Below are 27,358 nucleotides of genomic sequence, written 5' to 3' on the forward strand. Positions count from 1 at the left end.
TGGTGTGCATATCTTAAGTGCGCACGTGTTGTTTTCGCATAATAATAATAATAATAATAGTAATAAAAACACTTAAGCCCAGTTCCCACATATAGCGCTTCACTACATAGTGCTATGCTATATTTTTCTCCTCGCATTGCTGCGAACCGCTATAAAACCACTCTTGTCGAAGTAGAGCCCCGGTCAACTTTTCTAGCGCTATATTGAGCGGTGAGTCTGCGTTAACCAATCGTGAGCTTCCTTCAGCCGTGACGTCGTGGAAGCTGGGGTTTGCTTTTGCTTCCGATCACTCGAAGCAGCAAGACGGGAATGCGACGACGACGACGACGACGTGAAAATGGCCACGAGTTTCATCTGCCTATGCATGGGTGTTTGGTTACTATAGTCTGGTATCGCGATCACAGCATCGAAAGTGTCATCCCCTTTGATGCTGAGGATACCCGACGCCGACAGTAAGCAATCACGGCAGCACCGGTGCATCACGTCGCAAAGAGATATCCCGTGACCCCAGCAGGATAGCGCTATGTGCTCGGTTGTATGTGAGAACGGCAAACGGAAAAACAGCGCTAGGTTTCGAGCGCTATTTTCTAGCGCTATAAAGCGAACCGCCGTATGTGGGAACTGGCCTTCCCATGACATATTTTGAATTATGAATTATTGAATTATGAATATAATTATTCAGAGGATGAGGAGGGTCTGATCGGCTGCAAGCACAGCGGAAGATAATTTGTAAAAAAAAAAAAAAATCAAAATCAGAAGCAGCAATGAAAGAAAACGAAGCGATCTGTCCGAGCCGGACGAGACGCGTCTTACGGTTCTAGTGTTTGTGCCTCTGGGTCTGTGACATTGGGTTTACCATTTGTGTGTCAATCTCGTGTGCTCTGGATAGAATGACCCGTGAAAGTGGGCCAGACATGACAAGTGTGCGGTGCTCCACACTTGAGCTCGATGAGCCTTCACGCTCTTTTAGAAGCTATTCAGGCGTGCTGCTGACCCAATATACTCGGTAAGATATCGAACGGTCATCGATGCGGCCGAGACCCGATTCCGAGCGCGGTCATCTCTTCGCAACATATAACCCTTCGCGATATGCCGTGCTATGTGCGAGGGACTATCCAGGATGTTTCTTATATTACGTGAAGTGAGGGTCCACACTATAGGACAGCATGCTACGTAATGTGCGTAACCTAAGATCAATTGAGGCAGTCAGTAACGACAGAAATCGACAATCCACTGACACGACCTACTACCTTGAAAAGTAAATGTACGCTTCTGAAGCAAAAAATGAATAAATAAAAAGATTCATTGTAAAAAATAAAATTGTGAAGAAAAACAACGACACGACATGAATGAATGAAACGAAAATTGGGGGAACATTTGAGATTTTTATATTTTTATTTATTTATTTATTATTTTTTCATTCGAATATCTCGTTTCGTTTGCAAGGCAACGTGCGACAGCGCATTACTTTTCAAGCTGGCCGATCGTTCTTCTCGAGTTTATTACATATTCTTATCTATACTCTGTATCCTATACTACAGTATGAGCTCACATTTCTGCCAGCAGTTTGTGCGTCGTCTTTGGATGAGTGTAGCTCCATCTTAACAGCATCAACAACAACAACAGCATACAAGACTACTGTGAGCGCGTGTGTTGTTATTCTCTGCTATCATATGCCGTTTGTATCTACGAATGGTTGTTGACTAAACCCGTTTGTACCGGCGTGCTATAACTGGAGCTAGCAACAATCTGCACGAAAACCTGTCGAAATCGGGCGATGGCCTCGACTCAAACTGTGGGCCAATCGGGTTCTACCTATATAGCTGCGTCGTCGCTGCGGTCACGTACGTCAGTCGGAGTGAATAAGAAAGTAAATACTAATAAACTAAAAAAATAAATGATAAATACTAAAAAATAAATAAACTAAGAAAATAAAAATAAAAAGCGTCACACACACACACAAAACGCATGGCAGCAGGAATGGCTTGGTTGTGTCTACTCGGCTACAGTCAACTTGTTAGTCCTCCGAGTAAGCTATACCTGGAGAGCTTTTTTGTGACGCAGAATAGTGAGCAGAGCATGGTCTAAGGACGTCATTTGCTGTCCCGCCTTTTTAAGCCGTTTCGCCATCGCCCGCTGAATCTGTCACGACGACCCTATTGGGGAACAGTAGGTAAGCGTGCACACCTCTGGCGTTCCCAGGTTACTTACGCGATGGTAGTTTCCTGCTTTGTGACCTCCTTTCACGGACTCTGTCCATTACGTAGTGATATAAGGGTGTCCAGGGATTTATGGTGCCCTCCGTTTATATGGATGCATAAAATTACGCCAAGACGCCATATTCTTTCTCGTATACGTTTATCTGCATACAGTTTTGCACCATCTGCAGTGACTATAACGTTACCTTTCACACGTGAAAGTTAAGAACTGCGAGCAGCATTGAAATGTGGGAAACTTATTCGCGGGGCTTCCCCCACACATCGAATAAAAGTCAGCGTAAGGCAGCAGAGCAGTTTATTCGGAAGAAACACTTAATTCGTCGGAGTCCCAATAAAGATGGTTCCTTTGCGTGGTCAAGTATCAGACCAGCCACGCGATCTCTGCTATGCATTCACATTTATGTTGCATCGAAAGCTTCGATTCTTCCCGGGCAACCTGCCCCACGCCTTCAGCAGCCTTACAGGCTTGAACCCGTGCCTGGCAATCCACCGGGGTTCGGAACACAGACTGAATGATATGTTTTCACCGAAGAAGCCTGTAATGACGTACCAGACGGGCTTCAGCCTTCTTTGTCACTATCCCTGTCAGGTAGACGCCTTCGAGCGGAAGGTATGGTACGGTAAAAGTGTGATTGTAGAGCACAGGTGCACAATCTCCGGTGAAAAGGTATGCCGGTCCACGTAGGAAGGTTGGTAAGATTTCGCTCTAGTACCGGGAAGGTAACACTTGTTTAAAGGATCGCGGTACGGCTTGTAACCTTGCGCCACAATGCCCCAAGCCGTCATGGTGAAGCGCCGTAACGACGTCTTGACTTCTACCCATAAACCCCATGCGTTCAGCAAAATGTCGTCGTCGACCTTCAATGCGAACTGAGCCTGGGAGCAGTGCTCGGTTAGCCAACGTACCATCATGATGGACTTGAGAGTGAGGTTCCTGTACGTGTCTCTAAAGGCTTCCTGGATCAGGTCCTGGTAGTAGATGCCGTCATCCGCGATAATTAAGGATTGGCTGGCGTTGTCTCCAGGATGTCCATGTAATAAAGCCATCTTGAAGCCGTGGTCTAGGCAGGTACGTCCCCTGCAAGTCGAGCGAATGCATGATCGTTGTGCGAAATTCGTGGATTTGGATACTACGAGAACGACGACAAGAACTTGGTCTTCACCTGATTTACATAGCTGGGTCTCGTTGATAACAAAGCTATAGGGGTATGGGTTCCCTCCACCCATGTTGGCCGGGCGTTCGGTGGAGGCCGAGACCGGACGAAGAAAATAGCGCTGGCCGAATGTGAGCTTCAAGATGTTGAGTTGCAAGAGCACGTAGGTTCCTATAATCAAAACTATAAGTGACAGAAGTTTACTTCTCAACACACGCATTTCACGCAGAACACATCCATCTTCTTCTTCTTCTTCTTCAGCCACAAAGGAGATGGCCCTTAGCCACACCGGGCGATTGGCCAGGGGTAGGAGAGGGGAGTATAGTTCCAGGGGGGCGGGCGGGCGTTGTAGAGACGGGTACGGTGGTGGGGGCTAGGTGGTCAGGCTACAATCCTGACCAGAAACACAGCACGAGCTTCGAGACTGATATTCTTCTACTTCGACCGCAATGAGCGTTGAAGGTCGCTGTCGCATCCACGAAATGAAACTCCCGGAGTACCTGGACGTCCAAAATCACGTCAATCAATCATCCAATCAAGCACGTCGATTTTCAGCGTATAAATGGCTACATTGCACCACGATAAACTTGAAAGCAGACGTGCTGGTAATACGTGTCTTTGAAGTCATTTCCTGTCTTTGACATCCTCGTACAGATTGATCTGCTACGATAACCAACTAGATGGTCTTGCAACCTGGACTTCCAATAAAGACGCCGACTTTGAAGACTCCTTCTAAGTTGTTTTGCCCGCAGGTTTCAACGCAGGGTACGCTTTCCTTAAAGTTCCTTTCGTAACGAACCTTACTACTCTTTGGAATTAACGTAAGGGTTCGTCGATGCATCGTGTAGACCTGTCGAAGCTGAAGTTCTAATTGTGAGGTTCCAGGTCATTGACGTCGGTCGAAGAATTCTGAACAGCCATTCCTTTTGCTGCGTGTACTGCGACGGCATGACTGAAGACGCCTAAGTGGTGTCTGAGCTGAGACGCTGCTCTGTTCAGCCGAACGATGAAATAGATGCAGACGCCCAAAAAGAGGACCATAAGGATCGCAAGCTGCTTACGTTTCTCGTATGCGAAAGGCGTCGCCTTTCCCCTCAGCTTTTCCCGGAGAATTCCAGTCGTCTGCGACATGGTTACAACGGAAAATGGTTTGACTGCGCGGCCGATGTTAGAGCGAAGAGGCGGCGGTCATACACGACATGGCATCCATTCTTCATAGCCCTCCTCCCGTAGACCCTGCGGAACGTAGGAACTAAGCAGAAGCGCCGTTGCTTATCTGCTCTGTCCAGATGCAGCAGAATTCTATTGAAATCGAATTGCTGCTGCGTTTTTGTACAGAAAGCGTCGTTATTATTCTATAGGACGGCGCGACTATATATATGGTTGAAGGCTTTTGTGTGTCCAACGCATTCATGCGAAGCCCCAACGTCGCCTGCTGCATCATATTTCGTTCGCACAATTCAATCTGCCACGCGGTCACATCTGTTTATAGGTGTGGCCGTGATATACCCGTTCTTGCTGGCGTTGGAGAGCTAGTTCTCGCTGCAAGTCAGGAAGACAAACTTTTTCCAGAATTCTTACTAAATTGTCTACTCCCGTTGTGGATTTTGTATGGCAGTCAAATCGAAATCGTTTGGTGGTCTGCCGCGGTTGATATGGTTGTTGAGCAAGAGAGAAACTGATGTTCTGAGTCTGGAACCTAACCTTTTCAGTGACTTTCATCTTTCGTGGTTGTTGAGTTACAATCAGAGTTCGAGATAACTCGTTACTGTAACTAAGTTCCTTTTTTTTTTGGTAACTCTTAACTTAACTCGGTACTTTTTCGCCGGGGTAACTTTCAGAGGAACTCGTTCCTCTTTCAGGCAACTTTGCCAAAGTAAATTAAGTTAAGTTCGAAGTTATTTTTAACTCGCTTTTCACTCACGTCCACATAATTTCTTGCTTTCTCTCCGGTTCCTTCATGCCATTCTTTGCCATTAAACGTGACATTTAATCAATGACAGTATTTTATTCAGGAAGTAAGAACCGCTGCCATTGAAATGAAGCTGAACCGGTGTGCCCTCACAGGGAGTAAGATGTAAGCGTTCCTCTACCAGAGAAACGTCATCATGTCATTGGTAGACAAACTGAAACCGAAAAAAATCGGAAGGAGAGGGCTGGGTTCAACGAACTGGCACTTGTTCGCTGCCCCCCACTGAAAGAAAAGTAGGGCCGAGGGTCGCGTCCCTGGGACCATATCCTAATCCTCTCTAGACCGTGGCTTTCGGGCGCGACCTTGTTCACCCCCTCGTAGTTCATCGTTCGTAGTTCACCGTTCACCTCGTTCAGAGCCTAGTTCAATTCTACAAAATTTTGGCGCTGCCGAACACTATGACGTCATTTGTTTACAAACAGGGAGATGTCTATTGTTGGAGATAAACGAAAACGATCTATGCGTGTTGCTCTCCTCCGCAGGCAACTCAAGGTCTAACTCAACTGCGTAATGCTATTTTGTGTCCGGAGTAACTTGGAAGTAACTCAGTAACTGCGAGTTACATTTCAGGCTGAAGAACTTCGTTATTAACTTAGTGACATTTAGCACATGGTAACTTAACTTGTAACGAGTTCTTTTTGACGGGTAACTTCTCAATCTATGGTTATCATAGAGTCTCTCTTCAGGTGTCGTCATTGGGAGAGGAGATGAAATTTCGTGATAAAAGAATATACCAGGGGGGATTTATTGGGAGAAAAAAAGAAAGGGTGAAGGTCAGCCATGCAGCACGCCGGCTTGCTATTCCCTAAAAAAAAAAAGTGGGGGGGGGGGCAGATATAAACTGGAGAGAAAAAGAAATGACAAAAAGACATTATCGGGCTTGCTGTGCTGATCTTTACAATCAAACTGCTCACAAATTTGGCGAAAGAAGTCACACTCATTCTTTCAATTACACTGTTGTTTATTTCGACATGCTACAGGTGTCATTCAAGTGCGCTCTTAAAAATGAACTTCACCGCATAGCACGCTCTGCGCCAACCATTATCACGAATGATACCGTTATCTGTTTATTATTTGTTGAAAACGGTAGGCGTACGCCTTTTCTGTGACAATTATGAACAGCATAAGTGTCACAAAAAAGGCGTATGCCTCCCGTTTTCAACAAATCGGGACAGATAACGATATCATTCGAGATGATGGTTTGGCTGGGTGCGTGCTATGCGGTAGAACTTCATTTTTAAGGGTGTGGTCTTCCAAGCTTCAAATCTTTCAAAGGTCGGAATCGCCACGCTGAACAATATATTGAGAATAATATAGTAATTCCTGGCGATATAGCCTTTCCCTTTTCCCGATCTCTGTAGCCCTTGCGCGCCACAGGTGGCGCTTGATGACAATACACAGCAGAGCCGTATATATAAACGGCTCTGATACACAGGTGGCGTCCATGGCGGCGCTTTACTTTTGAAGCCCGATATGGCTATGGGGAACTAGAATGTGGGCAAGCTTACGCTTCTCCCATCCTGCTCTGACACGCTCCTTGCCAACCAGAATCTCGAATGATATCGTTATTTGCCCCGATTTGTTGAAAACCGGAAGCGCACGTTCTTTTTTTTCTTCTTTTTTTTCTGTGACACTAATGCTGTTCATAAGCGTCACAAAACAGGCGTACTCCACCCGTTTTCAGCAAATCAGCGGAGCTAACGATGTCATTCGAGATCATGGTTGGCTAGGGGCGTGCTATGCGCTGAAGTTCATTTCTAAGAGACTGGGAGGTACCCGGGTTCAAATCCTATGGAACTACGGTGAACTACACTGTTAAAACAGAACTTCACCACATAGCACGCTCCTGACCAACCATCATACCGAATGATATCATTCTGTGTCATGATTTGTTCAAAAGAGGGGGGAGGCGCCTATCTGGGACAAGATAATCTGTCCCAGATAGGCGCCTCCTCTCATTTTCAACAAATCAATGCACAGAATGATATCATTCGGAATGACGGTTGGCTAGGAGCGTGCTATGCGGTGAAGTTCTGTTTTAACAGTGTAGGATGTGCGCAAGCTTATGCATGTCCCACCCTACAGTTGGCAATACGAGGTCTGTTATGGCCCCCTCAAGGACAGTTGACAGAAAAATGATTGAGCGAAATATCTAGCATGAGGAAATGGCCAAGTAAATCACGGCAGTTCTGGAGGTAGATTTTTGTCGCTCAAAAGGGTGCGCTCTTATCCTCCTTGCCCTTAAGCACGGCCGAGAAAGAACTACGGCTGCAGTATACATTGGCATCAAATGAAACAGGCGGTGCTTGAATCTCCCGAGAGCTTTTATTAAGTGTCTTCGCTGTGTCATTCGCAGCTATGTTGCAACTAAAAAGCGAATTGCCTCAATGATCTCAGCATATCCAACGGCTTGTAGCCATGGCTAGTTATTTGCCGACGTCTCATGGACCAAATACTGAACTTGCGTCTGTTAGAAAAACCAGCATGACCTATCAAACGTATACCGGCCTTCTTGGCGACCATCCCGGTTAAGTAGATGTCTTCGAGCCAAAGGAGAGGCACCGTAAAACTGAGATTATACAGCACAGGGGCACAGTCTCCTGTGAACATGTACGCTGGTCCAAATAGCATGTCTGGAAGAACTTCGCTCTTGTACATACTGGGGGAAAGGTAATATTTGCTAGAAGGATCGCGGAACGGCTTTCGACCTTTCGCCAGAACACCCCAAGCAGTCATGGTGAAATTTCGTAACGACGACGTCACTTCCGCCCATAAGTTCCCGGGGTTCAACATCACGTCATCGTCTATCTTGAGCACAAACTTGGCTTTGGAGCAATACTCGGTTATCCAGCGAACCATCATGATGGATTTGAGGGTGCCGTTCTCGTACGTGTCGGTGAAGTTCTCTTGGATGATGTCCCTGTAGACTGAGTCTTCGGCTTCGATAAGGGGCTGGATGGACTTGTCCTTCGGAAGTCCAATGAAATTAGCGACTTTGAAACCTTGTTGTAAGCTTGCCCTTCCCCAGGTGGCACGGATGGCGATTCGTTGCTCAAAATGCGTTGATCCAGTGATAACGACGACGACCACAAGGACTTCTCCGGGAGCATCGCACAGCTTAGGCTTGTTGATGATGAACATGTAAGGGTGCGGGTTCACTACAGTCGCGTTCTCCGCGCGTTCTGGAGAAGCGAAGCCAAGTGAATTGTTTTGGTTGTAAGCGAAGTGCAAAACGGCCGTGTGCTCTAAAGTGATCTGCCAGAAGACGAGCATAGCGATACACAAAAACTGAATCACACAGAAAAAACACTTACATCTCACAAGTTCACGATTCATGAGTGGAAACACGGCGACAAACGGAACAGAGATGAGCAGTATCGAACGTGGTCGCATGCTTCTTCTTCTTCTTCTTCTTCTTCTTCTTCTACCTCAGGGCAATGGCCGTTAGCCACTTCTACCAATCAAAAGATGGTCACCTCGGACGTTTCTTCTTCTTCTTCCAAGGACCTGATGGCCGTGAGCCACTAAGGAAGAGTGGCCAGGACAATAGGGGCGAAAGATGTTTGTCTATGTCTATGTCTGTGCAGTAATATGGTAGGGACTAAGGCCAGGTCAGACCCAAGTAACTTATGACATAGTATATGTGATGTACGATGACTAATACATGAACAAGTGGGTATGACGTATGTAGGAATATGCGTATGACGACTATACACAGCCAAAAGTATGACTGTATGAATGTGTGTGTACGTGAAAGTGTATGAGAGTACGAAGGAAGTGCCTAGAAGCGGTTGGAGAGCACGACGAACGATACAAGACCCGCTACCACAGCCCTATGACAGAGCGCAGTGTGTGAAGCTCCGACATACAGCACTGGCGCCAACGAGAGTGGGGCTCCTAACAAGCGCAAAGGGGTCCAGATATACCTGTGGCGTAATTGGCCAAACTGAGAACAGGTTAGCAAAAAGTGTTCAGTTGTTTCATCCTGGCCACAATGGGAGCAAGCAGGGGACAAAGACCGTCCAGCACGGTGGAAGTAAAAAGTTTAGCGGTAGCGCCAGGCATCGAGCTCTCGTCACCAAGGCCTCTGTCTGCCTGGAGCTGCAGAGGTTAGGGTCCCACGAAGAGACGAGATGTTCATCTCTTCTTCTCTCTCTGGTGGTGGTGTTCATCGTCCTCTCAAAAGACGACGGCTGTGAGCCAAACGCAGATTGGCCATGGACACGGCGCCTTACATTTTGCATTTCCCAAGCCGGCTGTGCTGTCTGGGGTTTTTTCCCGGGTTTTCCATTCAGACGTACGTCGGCACAGTTCCCTTAGAAGTCGGCCCAGGGCGCACATTCACCGGGGCGTCAAACAGGCAGTCAAAAGGTTCGACAACCTTACTGCAGATTTATAGGTACCTGCGCATTAAAATAACGGTTTTGTCGTTTGCTAGCGTGTTCTACTGGCTGGCGCCGATTACATCACTTCCTTGGAGCGCGGGAGGAAAGCAAAAGAAAGACAACAATTTTCCGACAGTGCTGCCATGACTCGCCGGAAGCGAAGGTAACTAGATCGCGCAAGTCCGCCTGAACCGGCTACTATTGCCACGAATCATCTTCGAGAAACTTCCAGGGCAGGCACGAAACGGTACATCTCATCCCGGCGCGTGCTGAAGAAGAAGCAAGAAGATTCCAGACACATCGCCTGCTCTCTGGCAAACGCACGTGCAGTTTCTAGACTTTTCGGTGCGACGCTTAAATGCTTGTGCGCTACAGGCTGGAGCATTCATTCTTTGGACTCAGTTGTGTTCAGAGAGCTATCACTCTTGTGCTTTTGCTACCAAGTAGTTTAATAAACCGTTTGCTGTTTATTCGAAGACTCGCCGGCCCATTTCGCTTCGTGACACTATAGAACCAAGTAACGGAATACCGCTACCGGCTACTCCACAAAATGGTAGCGCATTAACCAGCGTCGCTACAAATTTGGAGAGGCAACGCGATACTGCGATACCGGGCATTTTCGGGGAAAAAAAAAAGAGTTCCTCAGCAAGAGCTAACCCGGGTGAGATGAGATTGCCTCCGTGATGAAGTATTTGAAAAATACTTCCGAAAAATAACATGTGTAGTTCTCTTGCTTGATGACAATACACCAGGTGGCGCCCCGATGCCAATACATGGCTATGGTCCACAGGTGGCGTCCGTGGCGGAGCTTTATTTTTGAAGCGCGATGTGGGCAAGCTTACGCTTGTCCCATCCTACAGTTGGCAATAGGAGGTCTGTTATGGCCCCCTCAAGGACAGTTGACAGAAAAATGATTGAGCGAAATATCTAGCACGAGAAAATGACCCACTAAATCACGGCAGTTCTGGAGGTAGATTTTTGTCGCTCAAAAGGGTGCGCGTTTCCCCCCCTTTCCCTTAAGCACGGTCGAGAAGGAACTACGACTGCAGTACATTGGCATCAATAAAACAGGCGGTGCTTGAATTTCCCGAGAGCTTTTATTAAGTGTCTTCGCTGTGTCATTCGCAGCTATGTTGCAACTAAAAAGCGAATCGCATCCATGATCTCAGCATATCCAACGGCTTGTAGCCATGGCTAGTTATTTGCCGACGTCTCATGGACCAAATACTGAACTGGCGTCTGTTAGAAAAACCAGCATGACCTATCAAACGTATACCGGCCTTCTTGGCGACCATCCCGGTTAAGTAGATGTCTTCGAGCCAAAGGAAAGGCACCGTAAAACTGAGATTATACAACACAGGGGCACAGTCTCCTGTGAACATGTACGCTGGTCCAAATAGCATGTCTGGAAGAACTTCGCTCTTGTACATACTGGGGGAAAGGTAATATTTGCTGAAAGGATCGCGGAACGGCTTTCGACCTTTCGCCAGAACACCCCAAGCAGTCATGGTGAAATTTCGTAACGACGTCGTCACTTCCGCATATAAGTTCCGGGTGTTCAACATCACGTCATCGTCTATCTTGAGCACAAACTTGGCTTTGGAGCAATACTCGGTTATCCAGCGAACCATCATGATGGATTTGAGGGTGCCGTTCTCGTACGTGTCGGTGAAGTTCTCTTGGATGATGTCCCTGTAGACGGAGTCTTCGGCTTCGATAAGGGGCTGGATGGACTTGTCTTTCGGAAGTCCAATGAAATTAGCAACTTTGAAACCTTGTTGTAAGCTTGCCCTTCCCCAGGTGGCACGGATGGCGATTCGTTGCTCAAAATGCGTTGATCCGGTGATAACGACAACGACCACAAGGACTTCTCCGGGAGCTTCGCACAGCTTAGGCTTGTTGATGGTGAACATGTAAGGGTGCGGGTTCACTACAGTCGCGTTCTCCGCGCGTTCTGGAGAAGCGAAGCCAAGTGAATTGTTTTGGTTGTAAGCGAAGTGCAAGACGGCCGTGTGCTCTAAAGTGATCTGCCAGAAGACGAGCATGGCGATACACAAAAACTGAATCACACAGAAAAAACACTTACATCTCACAAGTTCACGATTCATGAGTGGAAACACGGCGACAAACGGAACAGAGATGAACAGCATAGAACGTGGTCGCATGCTTCTTCTTCTTCTACCAATCAAAAGATGGTCACCTCGGACGTTTCTTCTTCTTCTTCCAAGGACCTGATGGCCGTGAGCCACTAAGGGAGATTGGCCATGACAAATGGGACAAACGATGTTTGTCTATGTCTATGTCTGTGCAGTAATCGTAGGGACTAAGGCCAGCTAGGTCAGATCCAAGTAACTTGTGACATATGTATGACGTGTGATGATGACTAATACATGAACAAGTGGGTATGCACGTATGTAGGAATATGCGTATGACGACTGTACACGGCCAATTGTATGACTGTATGAATGTGTGCGTACGTGAAAGTGTATGAGAGTAGGAAGGAAGTGCCTAGAAGCGGTTGGAGAGCACGATGAACGATACAAGACCCGCTACCACAGCCCTATGACAGAGCGCAGTGTGTGGTGGTGGTGGTAGCGATAGGGCTTGCCGTTGTCGGCCTCACGTATATGGGCAACGTCACGACTCACGCCCTGGGGGAATGTCGTCCTGGGCCGACTTTTAAGGGCGCAGTGTGTGAAGCTCCGACAGACAGCACTGACGCCAATGAGAGTGGGGCTCTTAACGAGCGCAAAGGGGTCCAGATATACCTGTGGCGTAATTGGCCAAACTGAGAACAGGTTAGCAAAAAGTGTTCAGTTGTTTTATCCTGGCCACAATGGGAGCAAGCAGGGGACAAAGACCGTCCAGCACGGTGGAGGTAAAAATTTGGCGGTAGCGCCAGGCATCGAGCTCTCGTCACCAAGACCTCTGTCTGCCTGGAGCTGCAGAGGTTAGGGTTCCACGAAAAGACGAGATGTTCATCTCTTCTTCTCTCTCTGGTGGTGGTGTTCATCGTCCTCTCAAAAGACGACGGCTGTGAGCCAAACGCAGATTGGCCATGGACACGGCGCCTTACATTTTGCATTTCCCAAGCCGGCACTGCTGTCTGGGTTTTTTTCCCGGGTTTTCCTCTGACGCATTCAGACGTATGTCGGCACAGTTCCCTTAGAAGTCGGCCCAGGTCGCATATTCACCACGGCGTCAAACAGGCAGTCAAAAGGTTTGACAACCTTACTGCAGATTTATAGGTAGGTACCTGCGCATTAAAATAACGGGTTTGTCGTTTGCTAGCGTGTTCTACAGGCTGGCGCCGATTACATCACTTCCTAGGGGCGCGGGAGGAAAGCAAAAGAAAGACAACAATTTTGCGACAGTGCTGCCATGCCTCGCCGGAAGCGAACGTAACTAGATCGCGCAAGTCCGCCTGAACCGGCCACGAGAACCAAGTAACGGAATACCGCTACCGGCTACTCCACAAAATGGTAGTGCATTAACCAGCGTCGCTACAAATTTGAAGAGGCAACGCGATACTGCGATATTGGGCATTTTCTGAAAAAAAAAAAAAAGTTCCTCAGCAAGAGCTAACCCGGGTGAGATGAGATTGCCTCCGTGATGAAGTATTTGAAAAATACTTCCGAAAAATAACATGTGTAGTTCTCTTGCTTGATGACAATACACCAGGTGGCGCCCCGATGCCAATACATGGCTATGGTCCACAGGTGACGTCCGTGGCGGCGCTTTATTTTTGAAGCGCGATGGTGGGCAAGCTTACGCTTGTCCCATCCTACAGTTGGCAATACGAGGTCTGTTATGGCCCCGTCAAGGGCAGGTGACAGAAAAATGATTGAGCCAATATCTAGCATGAGGAAATGGCCAAGTTAATCACGGCAGTTCTGGAGGTAGATTTTTGTCGCTCAAAAGGGTGCGCTCTTATCCTCCTTGCCCTTAAGCACGGCCGAGAAAGAACTACGGCTGCAGCAAATTGGCATCAAATGAAACAGGCGGTGCTTGAATCTCCCGAGAGCTTTTATTAAGTGTCTTCGCTGTGTCATTCGCAGCTATGTTGCAACTAAAAAGCGAATTGCCTCAATGATCTCAGCATATCCAACGGCTTGTAGCCATGGCTAGTTATTTGCCGACGTCTCATGGACCAAATACTGAACTTGCGTCTGTTAGAAAAACCAGCATGACCTATCAAACGTATACCGGCCTTCTTGGCGACCATCCCGGTTAAGTAGATGTCTTCGAGCCAAAGGAAAGGCACCGTAAAACTGAGATTATACAGCACAGGGGCACAGTCTCCTGTGAACATGTACGCTGGTCCAAATAGCATGTCTGGAAGAACTTCGCTCTTGTACATACTGGGGGAAAGGTAATATTTGCTAGAAGGATCGCGGAACGGCTTTTGACCTTTCGCCAGAACACCCCAAGCAGTCATGGTGAAATTTCGTAACGATGTCGTCACTTCCGCCCATAAGTTCCGGGTGTTCAACATCACGTCATCGTCTATCTTGAGCACAAACTTGGCTTTGGAGCAATACTCGGTTATCCAGCGAACCATCATGATGGATTTGAGGGTGCCGTTCTCGTACGTGTCGGTGAAGTTCTCTTGGATGATGTCCCCGTAGACGGAGTCTTCGGCTTCGATAAGGGGCTGGATGGACTTGTCTTTCGGAAGTCCAATGAAATTAGCGACTTTGAAACCTTGTTGTAAGCTTGCCCTTCCCCAGGTGGCACGGATGGCGATTCGTTGCTCAAAATGCGTTGATCCGGTGATAACGACGACGACCACAAGGACTTCTCCGGGAGCTTCGCACAGCTTGGGCTTGTTGATGATGAACATGTAAGGGTGCGGGTTCACTACAGTCGCGTTCTCCGCGCGTTCTGGAGAAGCGAAGCCAAGTGAATTGTTTTGGTTGTAAGCGAAGTGCAAGACGGCCGTGTGCTCTAAAGTGATCTGCCAGAAGACGAGCATAGCGATACACAAAAACTGAATCACACAGAAAAAACACTTACATCTCACAAGTTCACGATTCATGAGTGGAAACACGGCGACAAACGGAACAGAAATGAACAGCATAGAACGTGGTCGCATGCTTCTTCTTCTTCTACCAATCAAAAGATGGTCACCTCGGACGTTTCTTCTTCTTCTTCTTCTTCCAAGGACCTGATGGCCGTGAGCCACTAAGGGAGATTGGCCATGACAAATGGGACAAACGATGTTTGTCTATGTCTATGTCTGTGCAGTAATATGGTAGGGACTAAGGCCAGGTCAGACCCAAGTAACTTATGACATAGTATATGTGATGTACGATGACTAATACATGAACAAGTGGGTATGCACGTATGTAGGAATATGCGTACGACGACTGTACACGGCCAAAAGTATGACTGTATGAATGTGTGTGTACGTGAAAGTGTATGAGAGTAGGAAGGAAGTGCATAGAAGCGGTTGGAGAGCACGATGAACGATACAAGACCCGCTACCACAGCCCTATGACAGAGCGCAGTGTGTGAAGCTCCGACAGGCAGCACTGGCGCCAATGAGAGTGGGGCTCCTAACGAGCGCAAAGGGGTCCAGATATACCTGTGGCGTAATTGGCCAAACTGAGAACAGGTTAGCAAAAAGTGTTCAGTTGTTTCATCCTGGCCACAATGGGAGCAAGCAGGGGACAAAGAACGTCCAGCATGGTGGAGGTAAAAATTTCGCGGTAGCGCCAGGCATCGAGCTCTCGTCACCAAGACCTCTGTCTTCCTGGAGCTGCAGAGGTTAGGGTTCCACGAAAAGACGAGAAGTTCATCTCTTCTTCTCTCTCCGGTGGTGGTCTTCATCGTCCTCTCAAAAGACGACGGCTGTGAGCCAAACGCAGATTGGCCATGGACACGGCGCCTTACATTTTGCATTTCCGAAGCCGGCAGTGCTGTCTGGGTTTTTTTCCCGGGTTTTCCTCTGACGCATTCAGACGTACGTCGGCACAGTTCCCTTAGAAGTCGGCCCAGGACGCACATTCACCAGGGCGTCATACAGGCAGTCAAAAGGTTCGACAACCTTACTACAGATTTATAGGTACCTGCGCATTAAAATAACGGTTTTGTCGTTTGCTAGCGTGTTCTACTGGCTGGCGCCGATTACATCACTTCCTTGGGGCGCGGGAGGAAAGCAAAAGAAAGACAACAATTTTCCGACAGTGCTGCCATGACTCGCCGGAAGCGAAGGTAACTAGATCGCGCAAGTCCGCCTGAACCGGCTACTATTGCCACGAATCATCTTCGAGAAACTTCCAGGGCAGGCACGAAACGGTACATCTCATCCCGGCGCGTGCTGAAGAAGAAGCAAGAAGATTCCAGACACATCGCCTGCTCTCTGGCAAACGCACATGCAGTTTCTAGACTTTTCGGCGCGACGCTTAAATGCTTGTGCGCTACAGGCTGGAGCATTCATTCTTTGGACTCAGTTGTGTTCAGAGAGCTATCACTCTTGTGCTTTTGCTACCAAGTAGTCTAATAAACCGTTTATTCGAAGACTCGCCGGCCCATTTCGCTTCGTGACACTATAGAACCAAGTAACGGAATACCGCTACCGGCTACTCCACAAAATGGTAGCGCATTAGCCAGCGTCGCTACAAATTTGGAGAGGCAACGCGATACTGCGATACTGGGCATTTTCGAGGGAAAAAAGAAAGAGTTCCTCAGCAAGAGCTAACCCGGGTGAGATGAGATTGCCTCCGTGATGAAGTATTTGAAAAATACTTCCGAAAAATAACATGTGTAGTTCTCTTGCTTGATGCCAATACATGGCTATGGTCCACAGGTGGCGTCCGTGGCGGAGCTTTATTTTTGAAGCGCGATGTGGGCAAGCTTACGCTTGTCCCATCCTACAGTTGGCAATACGAGGTCTGTTATGGCCCCGTCAAGGGCAGGTGACAGAAAAATGATTGAGCCAAGATCTAGCATGAGGAAATGGCCAAGTAAATCACGGCAGTTCTGGAGGTAGATTTTTGTCGCTCAAAAGGGTGCGCTCTTATCCTCCTTGCCCTTAAGCACGGCCGAGAAAGAACTACGGCTGCAGTATATACATTGGCATCAAATGAAACAGGCGGTGCTTGAATCTCCGAGAGCTTTTATTAAGTGTATTAGCGCAGTGTCATCACTGTGTCATTCGCAGCTATGTTGCAACTAAAAAGCGAATTGCCTCAATGATCTCAGCATATCCAACGGCTTGTAGCCATGGCTAGTTATTTGCCGACGTCTCATGGACCAAATACTGAACTTGCGTCTGTTAGAAAAACCAGCATGATCTATCAAAAGTATACCGGCCTTCTTGGCGACCATCCCGGTTAAGTAGATGTCTTCGAGCCAAAGGAAAGGCACCGTAAAACTGAGATTATACAGCACAGGGGCACAGTCTCCTGTGAACATGTACGCTGGTCCAAATAGCATGTCTGGAAGAACTTCGCTCTTGTACATACTGGGGGAAAGGTAGTATTTGCTAGAAGGATCGCGGAACGGCTTTCGACCTTTCGCCAGAACACCCCAAGCAGTCATGGTGAAATTTCGTAACGACGTCGTCACTTCCGCCCATAAGTTCCGGGGGTTCAACATCACGTCATCGTCTATCTTGAGCACAAACTTGGCTTTGGAGCAATACTCGGTTATCCAGCGAACCATCATGATGGATTTGAGGGTGCCGTTCTCGTACGTGTCTGTGAAGTTCTCTTGGATGATGTCCCTGTAGACGGAGTCTTCGGCTTCGATAAGGGGCTGGATGGACTTGTCTTTCGGAAGTCCAATGAAATTAGCGACTTTGAAACCTTGTTGTAAGCTTGCCCTTCCCCAGGTGGCACGGATGGCGATTCGTTGCTCAAAATGCGTTGATCCGGTGATAACGACGACGACCACAAGGACTTCTCCGGGAGCTTCGCACAGCTTCGGCTTGTTGATGATGAACATGTAAGGGTGCGGGTTCACTACAGTCGCGTTCTCCGCGCGTTCTGGATAAGCGATGCCAAGTGAATTGTTTTGGTTGTAAGCGAAGTGCAAGACGGTCGTGTGCTCAAAAGTGATCTGCCAGAAGACGAGCATAGCGATACACAAAAACTGAATCACACAGAAAAAACACTTACATCTCACAAGTTCACGATTCATGAGTGGAAACACGGCGACAAGCGGAACAGAGATGAGCAGTATAGAACGTGGTCGCATTCTTCTTCTTCTTCTGCTTCTTCTTCCAAGGGCCTGATGGCCGTGAGCCACTAAGGGAGATTGGCCATGACAAATGGGACAAACGATGTTTGTCTATGTCTATGTCTGTGCAGTAATCGTAGGGACTAAGGCCAGGTCAAATCCAAGTAACTTGTGACATATATATGACGTGTGATGGTGACTAATACATGAACAACTGGGTATGCACGTATGTAGGAATATCCGTATGACGACTGTACATGACAAAAAGTATGACTGTATGTGTACGTGAAAGTGTATGAGAGTAGGAAGGAAGTGCCTAGAAGCGGTTGGAGAGCACGATGAACGATACAAGACCCGCTACCACAGCCCTATGACAGAGCGCAGTGTGTGGTGGTGGTGGTGGTGATGATGAAAGGGCTTGCCAGGGCGCAGTGTGTGATGCTCCGAGAGACAGCACTGGCGCCAATGAGAGTGGGGATCCTAACGAGCGCAAAGGGGTCCAGATATACCTGTGGCGTAATTGGCCAAACTGACGCATTCAGACGTACGTCGGCACAGTTCCCTTAGAAGTCGGCCCAGGACGCACATTCCCCAGGGCGTCATACAGGCAGTCAAAAGGTTCGACAACCTTACTACAGATTTATAGGTACCTGCGCATTAAAATAACGGTTTTGTCGTTTGCTAGCGTGTTCTACTGGCTGGCGCCGATTACATCACTTGCTTGGAGCGCGGAAGGAAAGCAAAAGAAAGACAACAATTTTCCGATAGTGCTGCCATGACTCGCCGGAAGCGAAGGTAACTAGATCGCGCATGTCCGCCTGAACCGGCTACTATTGCCACGAATCATCTTCGAGAAACTTCCAGGGCAGGCACGAAACGGTACATCTCATCCCGGCGCGTGCTGAAGAAGAAGCAAGAAGATTCCAGACACATCGCCTGCTCTCTGGCAAACGCACGTGCAGTTTCTAGACTTTTCGGTGCGACGCTTAAATGCTTGTGCGCTACAGGCTGGAGCATTCATTCTTTGGACTCAGTTGTGTTCAGAGAGCTATCACTCTTGTGCTTTTGCTACCAAGTAGTTTAATAAACCGTTTGCTGTTTATTCGAAGACTCGCCGGCCAATTTCGCTTCGTGACACTATAGAACCAAGTAACGGAATACCGCTACCGGCTACTCCACAAAATGGTAGCGCATTAACCAGCGTCGCTACAAATTTGGAGCGGCAACGCGATACTGCGATACTGGGCATTTTCGGGGGAAAAAAAAAGAGTTCCTCAGCAAGAGCTAACCCGGGTGAGATGAGATTGCCTCCGTGATGAAGTATTTGAAAAATACTTCCGAAAAATAACATGTGTAGTTCTCTTGCTTGATGACAATACACCAGGTGGCGCCCCGATGCCAATACATGGCTATGGTCCACAGGTGACGTCCGTGGCGGCGCTTTATTTTTGAAGCGCGATGTGGGCAAGCTTACGCTTGTCCCATCCTACAGTTGGCAATACGAGGATACAGAACAACGATTGAGCCAATATCTAGCACGAGGAAATGGCCCAGTAAATCGCGACAGTTCTGGAGGTAGGTTTTTGTCACTCAAAAGGGTGCGTTCTTTTCCTCCTTACCCTTAAGCACGGCCTAGAAAGAACTACGGCTGCAGTATACATTGGCATCAAATGAAACAGGCGGTGCTTGAATCTCCGAGAGCTTTTATTAAGTGTCCTCACTGTGTCATTCGTAGCTATGTTGCAACCAAAAAAGGCCGTCGCTTCCATGATGCCAGCATGTCCAACGGCTTGTAGCCATGGCTAGTTATTTGCCGACTTCCATTGCGCTGAGTGATGGGGGAGAGCTTGTTAGAAAAACCAGCATGATGTATCAAACGTATACCGGCCTTCTTGGCGACCATCCCGGTTAAATAGACGTCTTCCAGACAAAAGAAAGGCACCGTAAAGCTGAGATTATACAGTGCAGGGGCACAATCCCCGGTGAACATGTACGCTGGTCCAAATAGCAAGTCTGGAAGAACTTCACTCTTATACATACGGTGGGAAAGGTACCACTTGCTCACAGGATTGCGATCCGTCTTGACACCTTTCCCCAGAACGCCCCAAGCAGCCATGGTAAAATTCCGTAACGAGGTCGTCACTTCCGCCCATAAGTTCCGGGGGTTCAACAACATGTCATCGTCTATCTTGAGCACAAAGTTGACTTTCGAACAGTACTCGGTTATCCAACGAACCATCATGATGGACTTCAAGGTGAGGTTCCCGTACGTGTCTACGAAGTTCTCTTGGATGATGTCCTTGGAGACGGCGGCTTCGGCCTCGATAAGGGGCTGGACGGACTTGTCTTTCGGAAGCCCTATAAAAAAGGCGACTTTGAAGCCTTGTTCTAAGCTTGCCTGGCCCCATGAGGAACGGATGGCGATTCGGCGATCGAAATGTGTAGGTGCAGTTATAACGACAACGACCAGAAGGACTTCTTCGGGAGTTTCACATAGGTTAGGCTTGTTGATGATGAACGTGTAAGGGTGCGGGTTCACCGTCGTCGGGTTCACCGTCGTGTTCTCCGCGGGTTCCGGAGAAGTGAATCGAAGCGACTTGCTTAGGTTGCTGCTTAGGAGGGGACTTGCGATGTGCAAGACGGTCGGGTGCCGTAGAGTGATCCGCCAGACATAAAAAGCAGTAGCCATAAACAGAATCGCACTCCAACAGTACTTACTATCCACATGGACCCGTTTCGTGGGTGGTAACATATTTAATGGAGACAAACAGAACACAGAGATAGGTGGTGGAACTACTTCTTCTTCTTCTTCTGCTTCCAAGGAGATGATGGCCGTGAGCCGGAACTATGGTGGAACCACTGGGTGGAACGTTGGCGAAGTCTTCTTTCTTCTTCCATCAAGGAGCACTTCTTCGACGATTCCCATCGGCGTACGGCGTAATGTCAGTGCGGTGTGAAATGCTCATGGCTATAGGCCTGTCTGTGTTTATGGAAACTGTGGATAAGGCTTGTCAAGACAACTATGGCGGGCTAGAAGGTTCTAGGTCCCATCCCAGGTTACTATAAGACCAGGGTGTCGGAGCGAACAGAAAACCGGAACCGAAAACCGGAAAAAAACGCTATTTTGGTGCGAACCGGAACGGAATCGAAACCGTATACGTTTTTTTCGCTCAGGAGGGAAACCGAAAAATAATATTTAACGGTTTTCGGTCCAAGAAAAAACTTCGCCGGTTTGGACTACGGATAGGCGAATGAAACAGACGTCGTGTGCTCTGAAGTGATGTCATGGATACTATACGAGGGTTACGGTTACGGTGGAATGTATGTCGGTATACTATGACCCTTAGGCTCCCTTTGTAATGGTTTATCGTTCGCGCACGCACACAGACTTAGAGGCAGACTTGTACACGTTACTAAAAAAAAGTAATTGATTACCGTTACCGTTACCTTGTACGAAAAAGTAATTTTTTACCGTTACAAATTACTTGCCGGAAAAAGTAATGAAGTAACGCCTTGAAAAGTAACGCGTTACTTTGCCAATTACTTTCGATATCTGAGAAAACGATATAAAAAAAAGCTAGAAAAAAGATATAGAAAGAAAGATATCCACAAAAAGAAAGGGTTATCGGGGTCGAGAGTTCTGTGAAAAATGTGTCCAGAGGTTGAGAGTTTTGAGAGTTCTGTGAAAAGAGTCCCAACTGGAACTCCCACAAATGACTCATCAGGTTCACGGTACAACCTACAGTCCAACTTACTGCATACAGGCCGGGTTACGGATAGATAGTACACATGAATGGGGAGAGGACAGTGGACTCAAAAATACACTACACGTGCGGAACACTGTGGCAATTGACCTCGGGGTCCTCGGGTAAGTAATTGTTGCGGGAAAAGCCCTAGAGATAAGACAGCTGCCTTGCACCGAACTTGCAGAGGGCAGTTGGTTTTGTCATCTCGCGGCGGTGAATCATCCCATATATGTGTGTGTGCGTCGTCCCGAACAATGTTGATTCTTTAGTTTCCAAGTAATCGATTACTTGGTAATTGATTACTGAAAATTGTAATTGAATTACTCAAAAAATTACTGGGCCCCAAAAGTAATCGATTACGTTACAAATTACTCAAAAAAGTAATTGATTACTAGTAACGCAATTACCCGTTACCCGTTACGTACAAGTCTGCTTAGAGGTAAATGTGACTCTCTAGCAATGTGCCGTAGTGTTCGTTTTAATTTGATCCCCGCAAACTCTCCTCAACTAAACAGCGACCCAAGGGGGCTGCATAACAGCTTCTTTATCGGTAATGTCGCGCAACGCGTCCCTTGTTTGAGAGCAGCTAAGTTGAATGCATTTACGTATACGCGAGGGCAAGCCCGTGCGAAGTGGCAACTCTTTTGTGGACAGGACACGAAGAAAATAAAACGGAGCCGCCGAGCGCGTTTGTGTGTGAAGGTGTTCCTCGATTTGCGTCCTACTCGTGCGGTAGTGCTTGCTGGCTAGACAGTAGCAACAGACATTCAGATGGGACGCGATCGCTCCAATCCAGCAAGAAAGTACTTTACGTATGACATCACGACAAACAAGTCCGTTTGTAGCACGTGCTTCAAGAAAGGAGAAAGCCCATTTGAACAGACAGTAACCTACAGGGACCAGGAGCTACCAATTTCACAGCTGTCTATTAATATTAAATACCATGTATGCGGAATAAACGGGTTTACATTTTGTAACATTGATTTTTTTTTGTGGGGATGAATATTCCCAGCAGAAGCGGAACCGGTTAAAAACCGGTATGAACCGTTATTTTTTTGCTCCGGAGCAGAACCGGTACCGGATCGTTTATGATGTAACCGGAACGAAAACCGGAACGAAAAACGTTTCGGTTCGACACCCTGTATAAGACAACTGTGGCTTTGGACAAGCATGTATTTGCAAATGTCGTAATTTTCGTTCACAGCGTTCTCGTAAACATCGCTGAATTTGTACACGACACAGGTACAAGTGTGTTCAGGGTTATTTGGATTTAGTCCACACGGGTTTTAGCCGGTGGATTTTTTTGGGGCTTTTATCCACATAATTTTATCCGGATTTTTTAGAGGTCTACTCCAGATGCGATGTGAAAGACAATCTGAATTCAACCTCACACGGAAAACTCCCGATTTATTTTCTTGTAGTGTTGGCTGTTTCCAAAAGCCCAGGTACGCGCAACGTTATTAGCTCTTAACTTTTTTAACCTTGTAACTTTTTAAATGAACTTTTTAACTTATAACTTTCCAGATTGAACTTTTTCCCGCTTCCATTCTACTTCTGCCCATTCAGGGAGAAGCTTTCTTCCGCTTCCTGGAAGCACTGTAACTAAAGTGCGTCGAAACGCGACAGCTACAGTGAACCCTCGTTATTATGACCATGGTCGTTCCCGAAAATTTTGGTCATAATGCGGAATTGTCATATTAAAGGGGGAGATTTGCAGAGGTTTCACTGCATTGTTCCCCAGGAGTATGGTCGTAAAGCGCGTAGGTCAGATTATCGGGGGTCATATTAACGAGGGTTCACTGTATACAGTGAACCCTCGTTATTATGACCATGGTCGTTCCCGAAAATTTTGGTCATAATGCGGAATTGTCATATTAAAGGGGGAGATTTGCAGAGGTTTCACTGCATTGTTCCCCAGGAGTATGGTCGTAAAGCGCGTAGGTCAGATTATCGGGGGTCATATTAACGAGGGTTCACTATAATCCAGGCGTGTAGGATCCACACCATTCAACCACGCGTGCGTGGAACTCCACTTTTAGGAAAACTCTAGAAATTGATACAATGTTGCTGGGACAGGCAGTTCCATAATCCAAAACTATGAGAGATCAACCGAAATAAAGAACAGCAAAACACATTTGCTTTTTCTCTGTGTCACATTTCTAGTCTCGTATATATTCTCCAAAAAATATCCGGGTTTTATCCAAAAAAGTCCACTGGAGAGGATCTTTTTAAAAATATTATTATTTATTTCGACACTGGGTGTGTTCCTATATGGATAACGGTAAATTCTAGTTAAAGATAAACTCAGTTCTTAGATACGGTCCCCAGATAAACTCTAGGCACTATATAGAGTTCGTCTAGGGAGTGATGCATTTTTTAAGGCCCGAACCGATCCACCTAATTTTTGGCCAATTAAAGTTTGTCAAATTTTTAATAGCCATCACGCCGTGAAATGACATCTCACGAAAGAAAGGGTCCCAGAACTTCACCTTATACGGAAGGAAATATAAGCATTCCGCAAATGACATTTACCGAAGCGCACTGAAGAGCTGAGGTAGAGCCAATATATTTATTAAAGTGCTGGGCGTTGTGCCTAATACCAATCATAGATGAAGGAGAAAAATCCCAGCTCAAGAACCTTTACACCTAAAAAAAATAGACGAGGCACAACATTTTTTTTTTTTTTTGCTACTATTAAACACTAACGCTTTCGAACGGTAGCGCAGCGCTACCGTTTCTCGGAATGCGCGGTAAATACCCCTAATTCACGACGTGAATGCTTTTCGAACACACGCAGATGACCCCATGACGAAGTCAACACCGTCACACGAAAGCGAAGCAGCGATGAGCGGTTCTGATGTCCCGGGGTCCAAATGTCACTGTCGCCTGCTGTCGCCATGTCGAGAATCGTACTCGATCACGTCCGTTCCAGGACCTACTCGAGGGTTCCCCTACTCCCACGGTCACGTGGTACAACTCTGTCATGTGACTTTACCCTGGAGTTCGTTCTTGAACGCAGCCATCAGAGAGAAGAAGTTGATGAACAAGGTCCATGTTTGTCTTACATCTCATTACTACCACACACACGCACACGTAATTACGCCCTTTTGTCCTGGCCAATCTCCCTTATGGTGGCTCACGGCCATTATCTCATTGGTAGAAGAAGAAGAAGAAGACCGGCCGCATAACTGGCCGTAACACTATAGTAACACTACCCTGCAGCAGAAAGTGCGCTCTCCTACTTAGGCGCATGGTGGCGCTGCAGTATTTCTCCTGGCGCGCTATTGGGTCTCCTTATTTCCAACGGCGTACATAGTTGACGGACTAGACTTGTTCTTAAGTTGAAGACGACTAGAGCTCAAAAGCTACCAGTTCAGTTAAAAATTACAGAAGAAAAAAAGGTTATTACAGTAACCGGCTACTTGTAGCGACCCCTCAACACTGATTTTATATTTGTCTTTCAAAGAACCTGAGCCATGTAGAATGTCGTATGTACTGGACAACGTTGGTCCATCAACCATCGTCATTCCACATCGTCCGTTAGGACGAGTTCAGACATGAGAATGCGGCGAGTCTCTTCATAGTGGAAACAACAAAATAGGCAACTACAAAAACGCAAATCTAGGAGAAATTAATATTCTTATATGTAGCTCTGGGGGGGGGGGGACGTAAAACTAGGAACTGTGTCCCATGAGCATGACAAAGCGCATTGAAGCATCTTGGCACAAGTGGGACTCATTTGTCCCGTCGTCACAAAAAGGGTGTTCCTTTTTGAGAAGACGAGGGCAACGACTCTGCTTTAGGCAAAGATGCTTCAGCGCACTCTTGCTGTAACAGACCTCCAAATTTGTTATCGGTACTGGACTTTCTGGGACCGAGGACGGCGAAAAATAGCAGTCTGTGACACGGAACATGCCGTGGGGCTCCTTTGAGACAGAGCTCCATTGCAGCACACGTCTTATACGCAGGCAACACTACAATCCTGGAACTGCACTCTTAACAACCTTTGCACAGCGCCCTCTGGCTCGTTAACCCGGAGGTGATCACGTCGCAGAGGATCCTGGCACGGTGAACGCCACTCTGAAGATCAAGTGCGCATTCATAAATCGTATAGTCTATTTCGCATAATTTATTCCATACAGTTTGACCTTAATGTATACAGGTTGGGACCCGACCCAATGCTCCCACATAGTTAATCATTTTTAACTAGTAGACATGTACATCGGGTCGGGTAAAAAAGTACCGTTGGCGTAGATGTACGTGGAACGGATGAGTATAACGACGGATAGCACACCATACTGGACGCGGTAAACTGTACAGGACTAGTCATTCGGTATACCTTGCTGCGTTCTGGCGCGGCACTTAACCTGAAGTAAATGCATCGACATTGTGTTGCTCGTTTCAAGTCTCCACATGCGCAACGCGAGGTTAGTTTGGCGATGAACTCGGCGCAACACACATCACTGCACTGTGAGATGTCTTGAAGCAACGGCGTACAGTCGCAAGGGTCAGCAGGTTTGCCAGAACTTGCGGCGGAACCGTTAAGAACTCACACTGGGGGCCGAAGCGACCTTCGTCACATTTTGAGCACTGTGTCTTATCTTACATTTTGTATGACCGTTTTTTAGTGATAAGGACCCCCAGAGTCCGATCAGCGATATAGGCCTATAGCCATGACTCGCGATCTGCCGCGGTTCTGCGCAGGCATGTAGTATCTTCCGATAATTAAAAAATCCTGGGTGATTTTTGCGTGTTATTCCTGCCTTCTGGGCCACAACTCCGGTCAGGAAGACGTCTTCGAGTGGGAGGTACGGCACAGTGAAACTGACATTGTACAACACTGGTGCACAGTCCCCGGTGAAAAGGTATGCCGGCCCAGCCAGGAAGTCTGGAAAGACGGGCTTCTTGTACACCCTGACGGGCAGGTACCACTTGCTAACCGAGTTCCTGAACGGCGTCCAGTGCTGTGCCAGTTTGCCCCATATGGTGAGATTCGCACCCGTTAAGGATGTCTCTATTTCGGCCCATAGTCCCCAGACATTCAGCAGCATATCGTCGTCAATTTTCAGCACGAATTGCGCGTTCGAACAGTGTTCCTTAACCCAGCGCACCATCATGACCGACTTGATGGGGAGGTTGTGGTACACGTCCGTGAAGTCTTCTTGTATGACATCGTGGAAGAGACGATCTTCTGCCAGGATCATCGGTTGGACAGCACTGTTCTTGGGATAGCCAAGCAGAAAGGCGAGCTTGAAGCCTAAATGCAAGCTATCTTTGCCCCAGGTTACTCGAATCGCTTTGCGTTGCAGAAAATTGGTCGATGCTGATGGGACAAGGATCACGACAGGATTCTCCCCGTCTGCTGTTTTACATAAGTTTGGTTTGTTGAGGATGAACGAGTAAGGATGGGGGTTGACGAGGTCTGTGCTTAGGTCTGGACGTTCGCTCGTGAAGCTGGAACCTGTGCCATGCTGATGCACCTTCTGTGCGATGAGAAAATAGACGGCGACACCGCAGAAGAGTGACGTAAACAGAACTTTCCTGCAACGGTCCGACGTCTGCATATCCCTTGTCTATTACCAGGACAACCTGCGCATAGTGCAATGGGTGACGTGATATATATTACACCATGCAATGACGCTTGTTTCAAGACACCGAATCAAATAAAGCTACAAAGCCCAAGGTCAGACGTATAGTT

The 27,358-nt window shown here is 47.4% G+C and overlaps 6 protein-coding genes and 1 long non-coding RNA gene across 7 annotated transcripts; all 7 read right to left on the minus strand.

Annotated features, from left to right (window-relative positions):
- Window positions 1–2,497: 2,497 nt before the first annotated feature.
- On the minus strand, window positions 2,498–3,710 carry LOC135390765 (uncharacterized). The gene is made up of 2 exons (XR_010421815.1): window positions 3,383–3,710; window positions 2,498–3,297 (listed from the first exon to the last, which is right to left on the minus strand). It is a non-coding gene; the product is annotated as an uncharacterized LOC135390765 (long non-coding RNA).
- A 3,956-nt stretch (window positions 3,711–7,666) lies between these two features.
- Window positions 7,667–8,764, minus strand: LOC135392640 (beta-1,3-galactosyltransferase 1-like). The gene has a single exon (XM_064623356.1). It carries the CDS (start codon window positions 8,736–8,738, stop codon window positions 7,713–7,715), a length of 1,026 nt encoding a protein of 341 aa, XP_064479426.1. The 5' UTR covers window positions 8,739–8,764; the 3' UTR covers window positions 7,667–7,712.
- Window positions 8,765–10,808: 2,044 nt separating this feature from the next.
- On the minus strand, window positions 10,809–11,897 carry LOC135392641 (beta-1,3-galactosyltransferase 1-like). The gene has a single exon (XM_064623357.1). The coding sequence runs from the start codon at window positions 11,893–11,895 to the stop codon at window positions 10,870–10,872; it is 1,026 nt and encodes a 341-aa protein (XP_064479427.1). The 5' UTR covers window positions 11,896–11,897; the 3' UTR covers window positions 10,809–10,869.
- A 1,847-nt stretch (window positions 11,898–13,744) lies between these two features.
- LOC135392642 (beta-1,3-galactosyltransferase 1-like) lies at window positions 13,745–14,814 on the minus strand. Its single transcript, XM_064623358.1, has one exon. The coding sequence runs from the start codon at window positions 14,808–14,810 to the stop codon at window positions 13,800–13,802; it is 1,011 nt and encodes a 336-aa protein (XP_064479428.1). The 5' UTR covers window positions 14,811–14,814; the 3' UTR covers window positions 13,745–13,799.
- A 2,034-nt stretch (window positions 14,815–16,848) lies between these two features.
- LOC135392643 (beta-1,3-galactosyltransferase 1-like) lies at window positions 16,849–17,956 on the minus strand. The gene has a single exon (XM_064623359.1). The coding sequence runs from the start codon at window positions 17,930–17,932 to the stop codon at window positions 16,907–16,909; it is 1,026 nt and encodes a 341-aa protein (XP_064479429.1). The 5' UTR covers window positions 17,933–17,956; the 3' UTR covers window positions 16,849–16,906.
- A 1,644-nt stretch (window positions 17,957–19,600) lies between these two features.
- On the minus strand, window positions 19,601–20,778 carry LOC135392645 (beta-1,3-galactosyltransferase 1-like). Its single transcript, XM_064623360.1, has one exon. It carries the CDS (start codon window positions 20,664–20,666, stop codon window positions 19,650–19,652), a length of 1,017 nt encoding a protein of 338 aa, XP_064479430.1. The 5' UTR covers window positions 20,667–20,778; the 3' UTR covers window positions 19,601–19,649.
- A 4,991-nt stretch (window positions 20,779–25,769) lies between these two features.
- On the minus strand, window positions 25,770–27,224 carry LOC135390535 (beta-1,3-galactosyltransferase 1-like). The gene has a single exon (XM_064620229.1). The coding sequence runs from the start codon at window positions 27,222–27,224 to the stop codon at window positions 26,202–26,204; it is 1,023 nt and encodes a 340-aa protein (XP_064476299.1). The 3' UTR covers window positions 25,770–26,201.
- Between the last annotated feature and the right edge of the window lie 134 nt (window positions 27,225–27,358).

This window comes from Ornithodoros turicata, chromosome 4 (genome assembly GCF_037126465.1).
Source record: "Ornithodoros turicata isolate Travis chromosome 4, ASM3712646v1, whole genome shotgun sequence".
NCBI lineage: Eukaryota > Metazoa > Arthropoda > Arachnida > Ixodida > Argasidae > Ornithodoros > Ornithodoros turicata.